General features: G+C 40.7%; 1 protein-coding gene and 1 non-coding gene across 2 annotated transcripts in view; one reads left to right on the forward strand and one right to left on the reverse strand.

The window, feature by feature from the left end:
• Positions 1-16,035, forward strand: part of LOC101854936 — a gene marked incomplete at both ends in the record, with an annotated part of 275,129 nt that overhangs the window by 169,099 nt on the left and 89,995 nt on the right. Inside the window, 4 exon segments of the mRNA XM_013080473.1 lie at positions 3,505-3,612; positions 7,328-7,345; positions 8,505-8,581; positions 9,945-10,003. Coding sequence (XP_012935927.1) covers positions 3,505-3,612; positions 7,328-7,345; positions 8,505-8,581; positions 9,945-10,003 — 262 coding nt within the window.
• LOC118477416 lies at positions 15,606-15,714 on the reverse strand. The gene has a single exon (XR_004858363.1). It is a non-coding gene; the product is annotated as a U6 spliceosomal RNA (small nuclear RNA).

Genomic DNA, 16,035 nt, shown 5'->3' on the forward strand with positions numbered 1-16,035 from the left:
CTTGGATGACAAGTTTGTTTGTGTACAAAGCAATGAGGTTATACAGTCATGGGGGCTGCTATGTGGGCGGCAACGTACGCCTGATAGAACCTGCGCTGCGCGCTGCCCGACTCTCGCACTGAAATCTAGATAGGAAAGAAGGTTTTATTCTGAGATCCTTGAGATTCAGAAAGTCAGTAGACTTATTTTATGTTTTAAAGCCCTTTTATCTCATTACTATTACTGATATCAAAATATAGTCTATGTCCTAGCAGCTCCATACCCATTTTTAAAAAATCCAGTACCTACTTAACAAAAACGGCGAATAACTTCTCTGTTAAAGAAAGATGAAGGGAGGGGGGTGGGTGGTAAGAGTCTGAGTCTCCTTTAATAGTAAATCTACTGTACCCAGTTTGATCTATCATAGTAGTTTGCACCTGAGATCCCATTGTTTATGATACCCGGTTCACTTAAGATTCCGTTGTTTAAAGAAGAAAAAAAAAAGAAACTACCCCCCAAAAAACAACAAATTTTGTTACAGAAAAGTCATCCCTTATAAGATCCCACTCTGGAGTCTGAAGTTCCCACACTTTAGATTTTTTTTTTTTACTGAACAAAAAAAACTTCATAGATCATCCACACTCATACATGATACGATCACATCTCTGCTCTAAATTTCTTGACGAGTTTTACAATATTCGCCTCAGGCGCTGAGGGCCTTACAATGAAAGGATCACACCCGGTGTGAACTTTTGGACGTCTTTGATTTCTCTGAACATCGAACTACAGCAAGGCGTGATTCAGTAGGCAGGGCCGAAAAGGCCGAATCAGATGGGATCAAATCGAACTGTGATTTCATCGGTGCTTTTGTTTTTGTGACCATCTATCACATGTGCATCCGAATTTGCTGGACAGACTTTGCGCCTGTACTCTGGGACTGTCCGGTCGCCTTTGTGTAATGTTGAGCCAGCCTTTCATTCTTAGAATTTTAATTGGTGCGTTTACAAAACAATGATGAGTTAAGACCTGAATATGAGAGGGGATTTCGGTCAGAGATGAAGGAAAGCAATAAATACTTGACAGAAGGCAAAGGGGAGGAGCAATGAGTGAGATAACGCTTTATTATTGTCATAATAGACGAAGGAACCCAACGACATAGGTTAATTATTACCAAAGATAGTAAATAACAAGATGGGCCACTCAGCCAAAAAAGTGTCCGCAGGAAGTATGCTCTTTGCTTCAGATGGCGCTGCAGTCTGTTTTGAAGCTCTCTTTCATTTTTCCAGAAGAAGAATAGGAATAGCACCTCCTTGCGTGCGCAGATCGACTGCTGTTCATCAGCAGTTCGGGTTCGTTCAGTGTGGAGTTTTAGTTTTTTTTTATTTTAATGACCTCTCGCCTTTCATTCTAAAGTCAAATTAAACGAAGAAAACAATCACTCTTTCTTCCGGAAGAGGTTTTTTTGTCAGCGTAACCATTTTAAAAAAGCGTTCTTCCGAAATTTATTCAAAAACTTGCTAGTTTCACTTTGATTTTTTAAACTCAAGTAGGGTGACTCTGTTCGCAAAAGGTGCGCTTTTGTGAAGAGGGCGCCACCAAATTTTGAGGACACTTTTTTAATTGGCTCAAAGAGAGAAGTGGCCCCTCTTGTTATGTAGACTCTTTGTTATTACGCATCAGTAGGTCTACAGTTAGTAAATTTGTATCCCATTTTAAAAGACAAAGGATACTGTAATTATCATTACCTTTTCAATAGTTAAAACCATGGAGGAGGGGGGATACACTTCGTGTTAAAAAAAAAGGAAACAAAATTACTGTGCTCAATAATTCATAGACAAAGGCATCATTGTAAGCAATCAGTTAAAGCTGATTTTGACTCTCTTTTGCTCTATAATGATCATGTGTGAAGGCCTTGGCTATCTTAAGTCTAAGTGAAGGCCTTTTACCTATGCTTTCTAGGCCTAAGACAACGTAGTCCTTTACATTAACCATAACTCATGAAAGCTAGTAATGGCACACCTGTTCAATCTTGCAATCACTGTGTCAAATTCAATACTTTGTGGTATGTTTTAATAACGAAACCTTTCAGCAGGATCTTACAGTAAGATTTACCCTCCTGTCTGTTTCATAAATAATTTTCTGTTACTCGGCAAGACAACTGTTGTTTTTTTTCTCCACCTCTACTTCTCCCACAAATCTCCAACCCACCGCCTTTTTTATTTTTAAACTACTTTGTTTCACAACTAGTCAACATGGGGATCAAAACGTAAAGTTTATAGACAGTCTTTATCAGACACATCTCCCCTTTTTTCTCGTTCTCTCTCTCTCTCTCTCTCTCTCTCTCTCTCTCTCTCTCTCTCTCTCTCTCCTCCCTCTCTCTCTCTCTCTCTCTCTCTCTTTCTCTCTCTCTCTCTCTCTCTCTTCCTTTTCCTCTCTTCATCTTACTCTCCCAAGCCCGCCTCACCATCTTCACCCCTCTTTTTTTGCACATATTCCCTCCCATACCGTAGCCCAGTGCCCAGGCCTACCGTATATCCTTGTAAAGAAAAAAACGCAGTTCGCGCTGGATGACCATAGTTTGCGCCATTTTGTATGTTCCACTGGGTATGTGGCGCACGGTGCCACGAAGAGAGAGAAGAGGGTCCATTTGTTGTAAGGTCCTTGGTACGGAGGAAAAAATAGCCTTCTGTATGTTCAGAGCAAGTTAGAACTATGATGTCAAGTAAGGTACTAGTCCATGTTAGTTTTATGGCAGTGCATAGGTTTATCATACCTGATGCTAATAGGGAAATCATTGAAAAACATCAACATATTTATCCTCTTTGATCATGCGATAATTGTTGAAGAATGGAAATGAATAGAGCTAGCAGACTGCAGGTGGTCTTCACAGTTCTAGGCTTGCTATTGGTCAGTTGCTGTGTTGCATTCACTGGAAAAAAAGGACTTCTGCTAGTTATTTCATAAAAATTTGGTTTATGTTGTGTTTATGTTTTGTTAGTATATAATATCAAGACATACTGAGCAGACTACACTGAGATCATTCTTTTGGCCCAAGTTAAGTGTATCTTGCTCAATGAAACACCCATGTGAACACCACTTTCATAAAGAACGCACTATCATTACTTGACACTGTTTATGAACTTGCATGTATTGACCTTCTGAACACTGAAGCTACCAAAATAGCTGAACGACAATTCTTTTAAGAAGAAAAGGATATACAGTTGAACCTTCTCCAATGGCCTAGTATCGAAGACAATTGCATATATAAATGACCATATCCTACTTCCCACTTGAGGGGGGGGGAGGGTTGTACATTATAATGACACTGTCCAAGCCATTCACCTGCCTAAGACAACCCCTTTTCTCCTTGAAAATCAGTGACTGTCTTGGACAATCTTGACTGAATATCGACAAATCCCTCCTATCATAATTTGCAGTCTTTAACTGAATATTTTGTGGTGCTTGTGTACCTACTCAGAGTAGATTTTTGTCTGATATTTTACTATTTTTTGCCTGTTGTTGCAGCATTGGACTGGTGCAAGTTCCTGGCAAAGTGGCAGGAGGCAGCCAATCAAGTGTGTGGTCCTCGAGAGATGTGTATGAATACTGAAGGCTTCTTCAAGTGTGAACCAGGTCATTCCCTCTACTGTCATATTTGTTAGCAGTTCATTGTAACTGTGGACAAGCTGTCTAAAGTACATATTCGGGGAATAAGTAGACCAACAGACAAGACGTGTCTTTTCCGAACTGTGTGGACACACAAGACGGAAACAACCCGACTGATTTTCCTCCTCCCAACAAAAAATTGGGTCATGTCTGTCCCAAATGGACACGAAGGCTGAACCTTTTAAAATCTGAAGAAACTACCCTCAGGGATTTTTAAAAAGCAGTTATCAACGAATTTTCTAGAATACAACTAGCAGGTGTTTACAAAAGTATTGATTTTTTAAAGACAAATTGATACAAGTCATTGTGCAAAAGCTGGATACTTTATGTGCGATAGTTAAGGAAACATTTGACAATAAGTTGCACCATGAATTTTTGACCACACTATAGTGAAAAAAATTCAAAGGGATGAAAAAACGCATTTTGTCTGTCTGTCCTCTCAGTGGTAGTTTATCTAACTTGATCCTTTTCAGGCGTGGAAAAGTGTTTATAACTCTGTACTTGAGAGAAAAGTAGCCGGCATATACAAAAAAAGCCCTGTTTATTTGGCATCTTTTGATAGTGAGCAGATCATGAGTCAGAGACTAGCATCTGTGGTAAAATGGTCAATTTATGCCTTACTCGCACAAGGTGAGGCTTCCATCTCACAGTGGGGAAGTTATTTCATTGAACGTTCCTGTCTGTTTTTCTATTTGAATATCTCCTGTACTGCCTAGGATCAATGAAGCCTCCCTCATAGATTATCCACATTATGTTAATGAGTGCGTAAAAGCATTTACTGTGGTACAAATCTAATATGTTCTTGTATGAATGAAAGGGTCACTCATCTTATAGTAATTCCCATAATAAATGAAAATAGCATTTGCCAAATATACACTATATTTTGCATATGTGTCGCAACATGGAGAAATCAAGCGTTCGTCAGTTTTGGGGCATATACAGTTATTGACATCATCAAGTTTGTTCATTTGTCTTGCATTTGGTGAAAGAGATACCCTTCTATTTTGAATAGAAGTGGAGATATTTGCAATTGAATGAGGAGGAAGGGGAGAGGTAAAATTAGCGAGAAAATTTGTACCTTTAATCAGTGTTTTTCGGTTACATCCACACAGAAATGTGTATTCAAAAGGACATTAAAAGTGTTGAGCCAAAAAAAAAAATTGAAAAAAATTGCCCGCTGCCCAGAAAAATCCCGGTTTCTTTAATTTCATAGTTTTGATGAGTCCCTCATTTCACCATACTGCCTTACACATTCTTGTGATTCTGGAAAGCAGCCAGCTCAGCCAGTTATTTTATTTTTGGGAGGTAAATATGGTAAAAATATTTCCTTCTTTTTATAGTATAATCCATTTAATTCAATAGCAAAGGGATATTTTTGCTTTCTTGCCATTTTTTCTGTATATATGTGTCACGACGTAGTAGAATTAGGCTCTCATCAATTTTTGGACATACAGGAGCTATTGTATCATCTAAAAACTTGTTCATTTGTCTCGCTTTAAATGAAAAAATTATCCATATATCTTGAATAGAAATCAAGATATTTTGGATTGAAGGAGGATAGGAGTCACCTGGTTTCAGAGGTAGAATAAGAGAGAAAATGGCCGCCAAAGTTTGGTGACTTCCGAAGCTTGAGAGTCTTTGGAAACTGTAAATGTACATTTTTGTGCTTTTAATCAACCTTTTTCAATAAAAGCCACACAGCAACTTGATTTTAAATGGACATAAAAGGTGTTAAGCCAAAAAATGAAAATTCAACAAAAGTTATCATATGGGAAGAAAAATGCTGTTTTCTTCTATTTCATTATTTTAACAAGCGCCTGATTTCACCACACTACCTCACACATATGTTTCTTGTTATACAGGGTGATCCAAAAAAAAACTGTACCACTTTTTTTCTAAATATCTCGCACAAAATTAGTACTAGAATGTTGTTATTTGAAACAGATATAATTCATTCAAAAGGAATTTGACATAAAATTCACAAAGAATAACATTATTTTCGAAAACGGAAATGGCTTTTATAAACACCACCTATAAATGCAAAATGCACCATTTTAAAAAATGTTGTAATTGAAGGAGAGTCATGAAATGATTGGTTTGGGGGTTTTTTTCGTTCCTTTTATTTTAAAAATATACATCTTTCCATTCTTGTAAACTTTAAACAATATTTCTTTTCTCCTACAGAGTTAAAAAATATTTTTTTTAATTCTGGAATTCCGAGAACCAGTGCTCTATATGTCCTTCTTTGGACTCGACACATGTTAACACATCGTTCGTAATGTCCAGTGATGGCCAAACACAAGGATCCACTCAACCATGAGTACTCAAAGCTGCACACACTGTACACCACACAGTGTGGAGCTGTTCCTAGAGACAATGGAGGGGGGGGGGGTGAGGTTGTCCAAGTAGACAGCATTTGTGGAGTTGATATAACCTGAAAAGTGAATATGGGCTTTGCTAAGGAACCAAATGTCATAGAGGGAATGTTCACTCTTTTCAAATGAAAGAGGAATCATGAACACAATGCTATATTCTGATAGCGTCGCGAACGGAAAAGTGGTACAGTTGTAGATGAAGATATGCTTTGAGAATGCGCACGATTGAGATGTAGGAAAGTCATTGCTGCAGGCATCGTCTGCGGAGAGACGTCTCATGGGGCACATTTACTGAATTCTGCACCTTGGTGGTGACGTATAAAGGGGTGCAAATGGTGTGTGTTTGACCTGAAATGGTCGCTTTGGGAATTTTTAGTTCTGATTCTCTACAGGTCCTAACTGAAGAACCATTGACATCAAAGAAGGCACTTTAACATTATTTCTGTACCTTGTGTGAAACTTTTGAAATGAATTGGTGGTGAGGAAATGATCTATACAAAAAGCTCTTTGCTTTTTACTGATCTTAATCGTGATCTCAGCAGGCAAAGGAAACTTGAAAAAAACTATATGCAAACTTCTGTAGGCCTGTTACACTGCTGTAGTTTGCAATATGGCGCAATCGTTAGGATTTTTAGTGGTAGGCTCAATGCACTGAAAATGGGTTGTTTTTTTACATGCTACGTTGAGCAAAACTATTCGGTGGATTTACCTAAAATGACTATCAGACAAATTCCTTTTAACTTCGAAACATTTGTGTACAAATTTGAAACGTGAAACTTCAGTGTGGAGGAGAATATTAACCAAAAAAGTTGTAGTTTTTTTTTGGATCACCCTGTCAGTTTTCTTCCACGTGTTTTAAACCAAAAATTGATTCTGCCATCTGGACAACTTACTTTCAGTGGATCATAGTCGGGGGGTTTTTCCAGATGGGCAACGTGTGATTCAACTTTTATTGATGGACACTTCTGAAGAGAAAATAAAATGTGATTTTTGACTGAATTTCAGTAATTGAAAATTGTGCCTTAAAAACTCATGATTATCAAATTTTATTTAAAAAATGGGAACACTTTTAGTTTATGTGATTATCTCTCAGATGGACTTCATAAATTGAACTCATTGGCTACTGAGGATTATATTTTTACAGTTTAACAATTTTTTCTAAAACCTTTAGCTTCACAGAATGCCATCTTACCCATTTTTGCTTTCAGTGCCATCTTTTTGCATGAAATATCCAACTGTTTTGCTATTTTGAATCTTTTTTTATTCAAACATTTCAATTTGTTTTTGTTTTGATTTTCACTCAACAGTCTCACAGAACGTCACATGTAAGTATTTATCTCAGTTTTCTTTTGCTGTGAAGCTCCTTTTTAGCAACAAGTTACATCTGAGGAAAAGCTGAGTAGGGACAAAGATAGTAAATAACAAGATGGGCCACTCAGCCAAAAAGTGTCCGCAGGAAGTATGCTCTTTGCTTCAGATGGCGCTGCAGTCTGTTTTGAAGCTCTCTTTCGTTTTTCCAGAAGAAGAATAGGAATAGCACCTCGTTGCGTGCGCAGATCGACTGCTGTTCATCAGCAGTTCGGGTACGTTCAGGCGGAGTTTTAGGGTTTTTTTTATTTTAATGACCTCTCGCCTTTCATTCTAAAGTCAAATTAAACAAAGAAAACCATCACCATTTCCTCCGGAAGAGGTTTTTTGTCAGCGTAACCATTTTAAAAAAGCGTTCTTCCGAAATTTATCCCAAAACTTGCTAGTTTCACTTTGATTTTTAAAAACTCAAGTAGGGTAACTCTGTTCGCAAAGAGTGCGCTTTTGTGAAGAGGGCGCCACCAAATTTTGAGGACACTTTTTTAATTGGCTCAAAGAGAGAAGTGGCCCATCTTGTTATGTACTATCTTTGGTAGGGATGACAGTAATGTGCCTACATCTTCAAGTTATGTTTTTGTGGGGAGCTGAAGGTCATGATGACTTACACAAAATTGGTGGTAGATCCTACTTTTTAAATATCCCTCTTTTTTTCTGTCTTTCTTGTCAATTTTTTTCCCAGCACTAAATAACCATTAACAAGTCGAGGTGTGCTTCTCCCTAAAAAAGGAATTTCACTATTATTTGGAAGTCTCTTGTTACTGTTTTGCTTGTTTGCCAGGATACTTGCATGTGTCCAATACAAGATGCTGTGTTTATGATGTTAATGATGAAGTTTACCTCCCTACTAGACACAGAATTGGCCACTATGCAGGTGGTGCACTGGGTACACCACTCAGGACTGAGATAAATTACTGAGGAAAACAGAAAAGAATTAACTTTTGCTTTGATTCGAACCTCAATTGGTCTGGTTAATAATGTGTTCTGTCGCACAGGCCACCCGCATGGAGTTATTACATCAATTTTTTGTTAGGGAATGTGTTTGTGAGATGAATATGCCATATTTCTCCTACTATAAACAAGAATATTCAGACACACACTGTTTTGCACATGTTTCAGATAACCTCCGTATAGATTTCCCTCGTCCTTTTGATATGAAAGAGTCTTGGAATCTGCTGGAGAATGCCAGGTCTCAGGTATGACACAGAGACAATTGTCAAGAGATAATGGAAACGAGCAGCTTCCTTGATTGGTTTTGTTATGTGGTTTGTTGTTTTTTGTTTTTGTTTTTTGTTGTTGTTTTTTGTTTGTTTGTTTTTTTGTTTTGTTTGGGGGTTTGGGGGTTTTTTGGAAGGTGTTTTTGGGTTGTTTTTTTAAAGATGTAATGACATGCTAAGACACAGAGTAGGTCGTTTTAAACTTAGAGGAGTTGGGTTTCTGAAAGGATGAGGAAATTCAGTCTTCTCAGATGTGAGTCTGCTGCACTCATGGCACTAGCCAGTGTGTATTGGTTACGGATTCCTTCTTGATAGAGTTCTCTCAGGTGGGTGCTTGTCTTATTGTGGTATATGAAAGTTTTGGATCCTACTATACTCATTTACCGGTGTCTGTGGGTTACAGAACTCCTTCTTTATAGACAGACTATGAAGATGTGGCTGCAGCTAGGGCAGACTGGCTACCTATGTTTTGTAAGGGTTGTAAGATGTAGGCTGTTTGAAAATCAAAATCATTGTTCAATCCTATATAAACATAATCATTCTCTAAGAAGTATTTTCCAACTTATTCTCCCCTTTTCACTTTCCCTGTTACTCTCTTGAGTAGATGACAACAACATTTAACCTTTGTATTCAGTTGCGTTGTTCATTACTTGGCATTGTCAAGAGCTCTATTTTTCATTTTCATTTTTGTCTGCCGTCATGATTTCCCTTATCACAACTAATTTGGGGCGAAGGTAATTTGGCAAAATTATTTATTAGACTGTTGTTATTATACTCCATATTCTATTAAATCAAAATCAGATCTTTGTTTCATTATGTTTTATAGGTAAGCTCAAGTAAAATATAATACCTGTTTTTACTTCACTAAAAGTAGGCTCTACATGGACCTCTTCATGCCCTCTAATTAGAGGTGTTGTTCACTGTTTACAATATTGCTATTTACAAAATTTCTCAACCCCATACATATCCCTGTGCACACACTCATACACACACACACATATATATACACTGGTATATATAAAACCTTTGTCTCACTCAATCTTACTGAAACTGTTCTATTTTTCTATATATAGAGAAATCATGTTTAAATATTTTTATTATTATCGTGAAATTATTTTTTCAAGGCCTTTTAATTCTCTCAAATTTCTCCAATTTGAGACTTTCTCTCGATATTGAATGATGTGGAAAGCTGTTTCAATAAAATAATCATAATTGTGTTTTTTTATTGGATTCTTGAAAGGGAAATGAATAGCCATGATTGACTTCTGACAAAGTTTAAATTATTGAAATTCAATTGCATCATGTTGCAGTGACTTTTGTTATCTTTTTTTCTCATCCCCAGCTATCTGCATTATTTAAAGCAGAGTCTTTGGTGGTTGACCTTGGTGCTTTGGATACATTGTGAGTTGTTGTTGTTGTTGTTGTTGTTGTCATTTATCCACTAACTTTTGAGCATGTGTCCTTTAACTGAATGTCTTCTTTAAAAAATGTCGAGGTCTCCGACATTTGTTCTTTGCTGCAGTATAATGAATTGTCCATGGTAAGATGGGAGGAAGAAGTTGCAGTTGGAGATTCTGTAATTTGGGACTTTCGAAGAGCACATGTTGAACTGTTTCACAGATGTGGTCTGAAAGCAAGAACATTGGGGGTTTCTCTGGGCTAGACAATGTTAATCAGTTTTAGCTCATTAATAAAAGACATTTGCTTTTTCTTGTTAACTAAAAAGAATGCACTCTGGTTATATGAGACAGGTGTGGCAACATGAACTTTTTGAAAGGAAACAGTCATATGGAATGTTTGTTCTCAAGTTGGCTTTATGTGGGACATTGTGGTGAAATCAGGTGCTTGTCAAAATATTGAAAATGGAGAAACTGACATTTTCTGCCCATTATCAGTTTGGATTTTACCAAAAAATGTTGATCAAAGGCTCAGATAATATAAGTTTGCAGTTTTTGTGGACTCTCAAGCTTTGGAAGCCATCAAACGTGCCAGCCATTCTCTCTCTATTTTTTCCTCTGGCACCAGGCGACCCCCCATCTCCTTCAGCTGTGAATGTCTCGACTTCCACTCAAGATAGAGAGTTTTTTCCCATTAACTCTGTATCCCCGGCCAGCTGCTCTCTGTGGCTCGCTGTCACGACCCCTGTGCCAGTGGGCCACTGACAGCGGCTCGGGCACATTCCTTTACGACGACTTTGACATCAAATTACTTTTCGGTCAGTTGCCGAGAACAGGTCTCTTTTATTCGGGATTTCATTCATTGTTGTTGTTGTTGTTTTCAAATCCCTTTAGCTGCGAGCATTTCACTCTTGGCATCGCAATGCCTCCCTCAAGTAACCACATGTCCTTGTCATCTGGTCAACGCCAGAGTAGAGCAGGCTTCGTAAATCTGTAGGTGTGTGTAGGAGCTTGCATTGAAGAACTGCCAGGTTTGGGCAGTGAAGGAGAAGATGTTCAACGGTCTCCTCGTGGTTGTTGGTGTGTAAGTGTCCTGTGTGGGCTCTAAAGATCAATGTCTGATCGGCTCTACATAAAAGATTCGAAAGGTCTTTGGGGTTGGGTTTGTCCATGTACCCGAAGAGAGATTTTCCTGTTTCTGCATTGGCCCATCTGTTTAGCCACTCATCCCTGCTTTTGGCTTGGATGATCCCTCTGCAGGTCTGTAAAGAGGCGGTTGTGTCTGTCTGGGGCAGGCTCGCTCCAGTCTTTGATATGTGGTCTGCAGTCTCATTCCCTGGTACCCCAGAATGGCCAGGCACCCACTGCAGTGTGACCCGGACGCCATAGGAAGTGCCCATCTGTTTTACAAGGCTGAAGATGTTCCCGTCACCTTTATAGGCTCCTCCTCCTTCGATGGCTTGGAGTACTGACATTGAGTCAGAGAAGACAACAACATCCCCTGGTGTTACTGCGCCTTCAAAAAAGTCAAGGGCGATCTGTTCCAGGGTCTTTACTATGGCGATTCTCTCTGCGCCATAGTTAGAGCTGTATGTTCCACGTGGGCCAAATAGTTGGGACTGCTTCTTCTCTCCAGGGTTGTTTCAATATTTGATGGTAGATCCGTATCCAGCATTCCGTGTAGCGTTTGTTGCTGACCCATCTGTGTATGCATGGATTGGAGTTTCAGCATACGAGTCCACTGTCTCCAGGGCGCTAGTTCTGAGGATTTCTTCTGGTGTGGTCTTGTCACAAGAAGGGTCTAGAAGTCTCGTCCTTATTGTGATTTCTGGTGTCTGCCAATATGGAGGTTCGCTGCTGATGTTGGTGGTTGGTTCTCTGTTCTTGGGTGGGTCAAACTCCTCATGTAGTTTTGTTGCTTCTGGCATAAAGGAGGTCTTCTGGATGCGTGTTCTTGGTTCCCACTCATCTGCCTTTTTCCTGTTTTCATTCGAGTCTTCTAGCCACACAAATCTTTCATAGGTTTCAAGTGTAGCACTCTTTCTTCTGAAGCCCAGTGGTTCTATGTTGGTGTGGATTTCGCAGGTGCTTGTAGGCGTGGTCTTCATTGCGCCAGAAACAAATCTGAGTGCTTGGTTCTGTACTCTGTCAAGCTGTGCCAGGGAGATTTGGCTGGCTATGGATTGTAGTGGTAGGGAGTAGTTAATCACAGATCTGACATACCCTATATAAAGTTGTCGGAGGGTTGCTTTCTCAGCTCCCCAGTTGAGTGATGAAAGGTGTTTCAGGAGGTTTAGTGTGGAGGTGGCTTTCTTGGTCAGCTCCCTTAAGTTCTCTTTGAGAGACAGCTTTCGGTTCAGTTGTACACCAAGGTACTTGGGATAGTCCTCATGTCTGATGGTGGTTCTATTGAGCTTAAGGTTTACCTGACGTGCTGTAACTTTGTTTTTGAGGCTGAAGAGTCCGAAAACAGTCTTGTCTGTGTTGATCTCCATCTTCCATAGCTGGCAGTAGGACGAGATAGTAGTCAGGTCTGCGTTGATGGCTTGGTTCAGTGCTCTCATGTTGCTTCCTTTGCTCCTTGTGAGTAAGTCGTCAGCGTAGAGTGCTTTCTGGCAGGAAATGACATCTGGCAAGTCGTTCATGAACAACAGGAAGAGGGTACAGCTAAGTGCTGACCCCTGTGGGAGGCCTTCCTCAAGTGTCCTCTGTGAAGAAGTCTTGCTGTCACATGACGTCTGGATAGTTCTGCAAGACAGAAAGTTCTTGATCCAGCTGTACATCTTTCCTGCTATCCCAAGCTTTTGCATTTTGGAGAACAGTTCCTGTCTCCACACATGGTCATACGCCTGCCTCAGGTCGATGAAGATAGCCACAACATTGTATTTATCTTGAAAGGCATCGCTGGTTTTCTGGGCAAATCTGATGAGGTGGTCCATAGTTTTTTTGCCTTTCCTGAATCCTGCCTGTGATGTGCTGATTGTTCCGGTGCTTTCCATCCACCAGTACAGTCTGTCGTTGACCATTCTCTCGACGACCTTACCTAGGCATGATGTTAAAGAGATTGGTCTGTAGCTTGAAGGATGGCTTGCTGGTTTGTCCTTCTTTAATATCAGTGTGATGTTTGCTTTCTTCCATTCTGTTGGGAGCTGTCCCTCATTCCAGGTCCCGTTGAAGAAGCCTAGGAGTATGGAGAGGGAAGAGTCTGTCAGGTTGAGGATCATCTCATTGGTGACGTGGTCTGGTCATGGGGCCTTTCTCTTTTTACACTTTTGGAAGGCTGCCTTCAATTCTGTCAGAGTAAACTCCTTCTCAAACACCTCCAGGTTTGCCTTGGGGGTCTGTTCTGCCCTTTTTGTTAGCTGCTTTATTGTGTGGCTCAGTTTGTTCTGGTTTCCTTTCTTGTTGATGCTAGCACAGTATTTATTCATAACCTCAGCTCTGCATGTTTCTCCTTTCTCAGTTGGTTTCATTGGGGCGGGGTTTTTCCTTCTTTTTGTACCTGAGAGATTGGTAAACAGGTTCCAGGCTTTCCTCCCGTCCTTACACAGGTCTAGTTCTCCACAGTGTTCTCTCCATGTTTGTCTTTTCGCACTTTTGGTCTTCAGCTTTACCTTGGCAGTCAGGTAGTTATAGTGCTTTCTATTTTCGGCTGTTGGGTTCTTCTTAGCACGCCATCTGGCTTTCTTTCTGGCCTTAGTCAGTTGTTCCAGTTTTTTGTCCCAATAAGGGCGGAACTTCTTAGGGTTCCCTCTTGGAATCGCTTCCTTAGCACATGTCTTTAGTGCTGTGGTGATGTCTTTGTAGCACTCATCATTTGGGTTGGTCGTGCTTACATCCAGGAGTCTACTTTCGGATTTCTGTTGGTAGAGCTCCCAGTTTGCTTTCTTGTAGTTCCAACTGCGTCTTATGGGGTTGGTCGGTTCTCGTTTCCTGTTGCTGGATATTTGCAGTAGGATTGGGCGGTGGTCACTTCCTATGTCATCTAGGACAGTCATGGAGCAGTGCACGTGAAGGTCAGCAGAGACCAAGGTCAGGTCTGGTGTGCTGAGAGTTCCGCTGGCTCTATGAAGTAGGGTGGGAGGTGTCTAGTCGTTCTGAAGTGAAATGAGGTTGCTTGATCTCAGTAGTTCTTCTAGAACTGTTCCAGTCGAGTTTGTATCACGGTAACCCCACAGTGGAGAGTGTCCATTAAAATCTCCCGCTAGAATGGTATGTTTATGGTCTGTATTCGGGAAGTTGAGCTGGAGAGTAGATCTCGGTGGGCAGTATACATTGTAGAAGGTGCAGGTTGTTCCATCCGACTGCTGCACATTCACTTCCTGCATGTCAGTCTCGTCATCGGTTTCTGGGTGAGAAACCTCAGCGGTGATGTCATTCCGAATGAGGGTTGCGATACCTTGACATTTGGTGCACTTGCAGTGGTACATTGTGTAGCCTGTCAAATGGAACTCTATCCACTTGGGTAGTTGGGTTTCCTGTAGCAGGGTTATATGAATTTTTAAGTCTGACAGCATCTTTGCAAGCTCCATTTTCTTGTTCTGCATTGATGAGATTTTCAGTTGGAGTTTATTCAATGTCTGTGTTTCTGTAGGTTGGGGGGTCTGTAGTGTCTGTGTGTTGCTTGTGGCCCCTATACCTGCAGTGTGGGTCCCAGTAGCTGACTTGTTACTCCCGCCCACGGGTGAAGGTAGAGAGCGCTGACATTGATAACCGAGGTGACATCCGAGCTCGTATAGTTTCATTTGTCGTAGAGACATTTTATTGGTTAAGGGGTTGTGAAGGCTTGTATGCATCCCTGTAGGATCACAGGTAGGTGGTAGTCATCCTGTTTTCCATCAACCTTCACGGGGATTTCTTAGACAGTGGACAACCGTAGGGGGTGTAGGCACACTCTAGTTCTAAGAGATGGGAGCCACAAAGTGCAACCAATGACAAGTGATCATCTGAGCAGTCCAGTAAGGAGTCCCATTGAGTAAGGGGTAACATGTTCCTTCCACAGTGAGTCGTCTGCATCACCAAGCGTAGCTTGCGTTTGCCCAATCCCTGCCACTTGCTGTCTCCTGGCTATCTGCTATTGACATTTCCGTTCATGGGGTAGAATAATTCGATGGGTGGCCAAATCTACACAGACAGAGGATCATCACGTCATGGGTGGCGAGCATTTGCCAGGATATCTGTAGGGACGTCATCTGTTTCCAGGCAGCCTATTCCTTACAGCTACAAGGTCTTCTGGGTCTGCAGAGACATCTCACAATGAGTCATCTGGAAGTCTGTGGGTACCATGCCCCGTCTGTAGAGCTCCCACGAGAGGGAGGGAAGAAGATGTCGACAGTGAGTTCCTGAATGAACCGGTTAGCCTGCTGTGACGCCAGACCTACTATATTGGTGGATATGTACGAACCCTTCTACGAGCCGAAGGGTCGTTGCTCACTTCACACCTCACAGGGCTATGGTACCTCCTGGCCAGAGCTCTGTCTGCAACCCTTACTCCTATGCACAGAGCAGGGGTCCCCAGGCTGCTCGACAAGGACGGGGAGTTGACTTGGTTGAGGTTGGCTTGCCAGAGAGCGTCTGGGGTTTCACCCTCAACCCTTCCAGCCATTAAAAATATGGAACGCTTCACGAATTTGCGTGTCATCCTTTCGCAGGGGCCATGCTAATCTTCTCAGTATCGTTCCAATTTTAGTATATGTACTTCATTAGATGAAGAACTATCCAAATAGACCCACTTGTTTTGATTTAATGACCAATTTAGTGACTATTTCATAATTTTTAGATTAAGTACCAAAACGAGCCCCGACATAGTGGGTTTGCCCCCCCTTGGAGATAAAGAGTTAAAAAACATGACAAATGGACTTGACGTTACTTTTCTGATTCAGGGTCTTCTGGGTCTTGTCAACATGGTAAAAAAATTTCAGGTTTTTATCACATGGATGCCACTCACCTTTTTTGAAATAGCTGAAAATCCACGTACCACGGTCTCGCTAACATATATGAATATCAATTTGAAATCCAAAGGGTGTACATATTTTT

Source organism: Aplysia californica, unplaced genomic scaffold (genome assembly GCF_000002075.1).
Source record: "Aplysia californica isolate F4 #8 unplaced genomic scaffold, AplCal3.0 scaffold00088, whole genome shotgun sequence".
NCBI lineage: Eukaryota > Metazoa > Mollusca > Gastropoda > Aplysiida > Aplysiidae > Aplysia > Aplysia californica.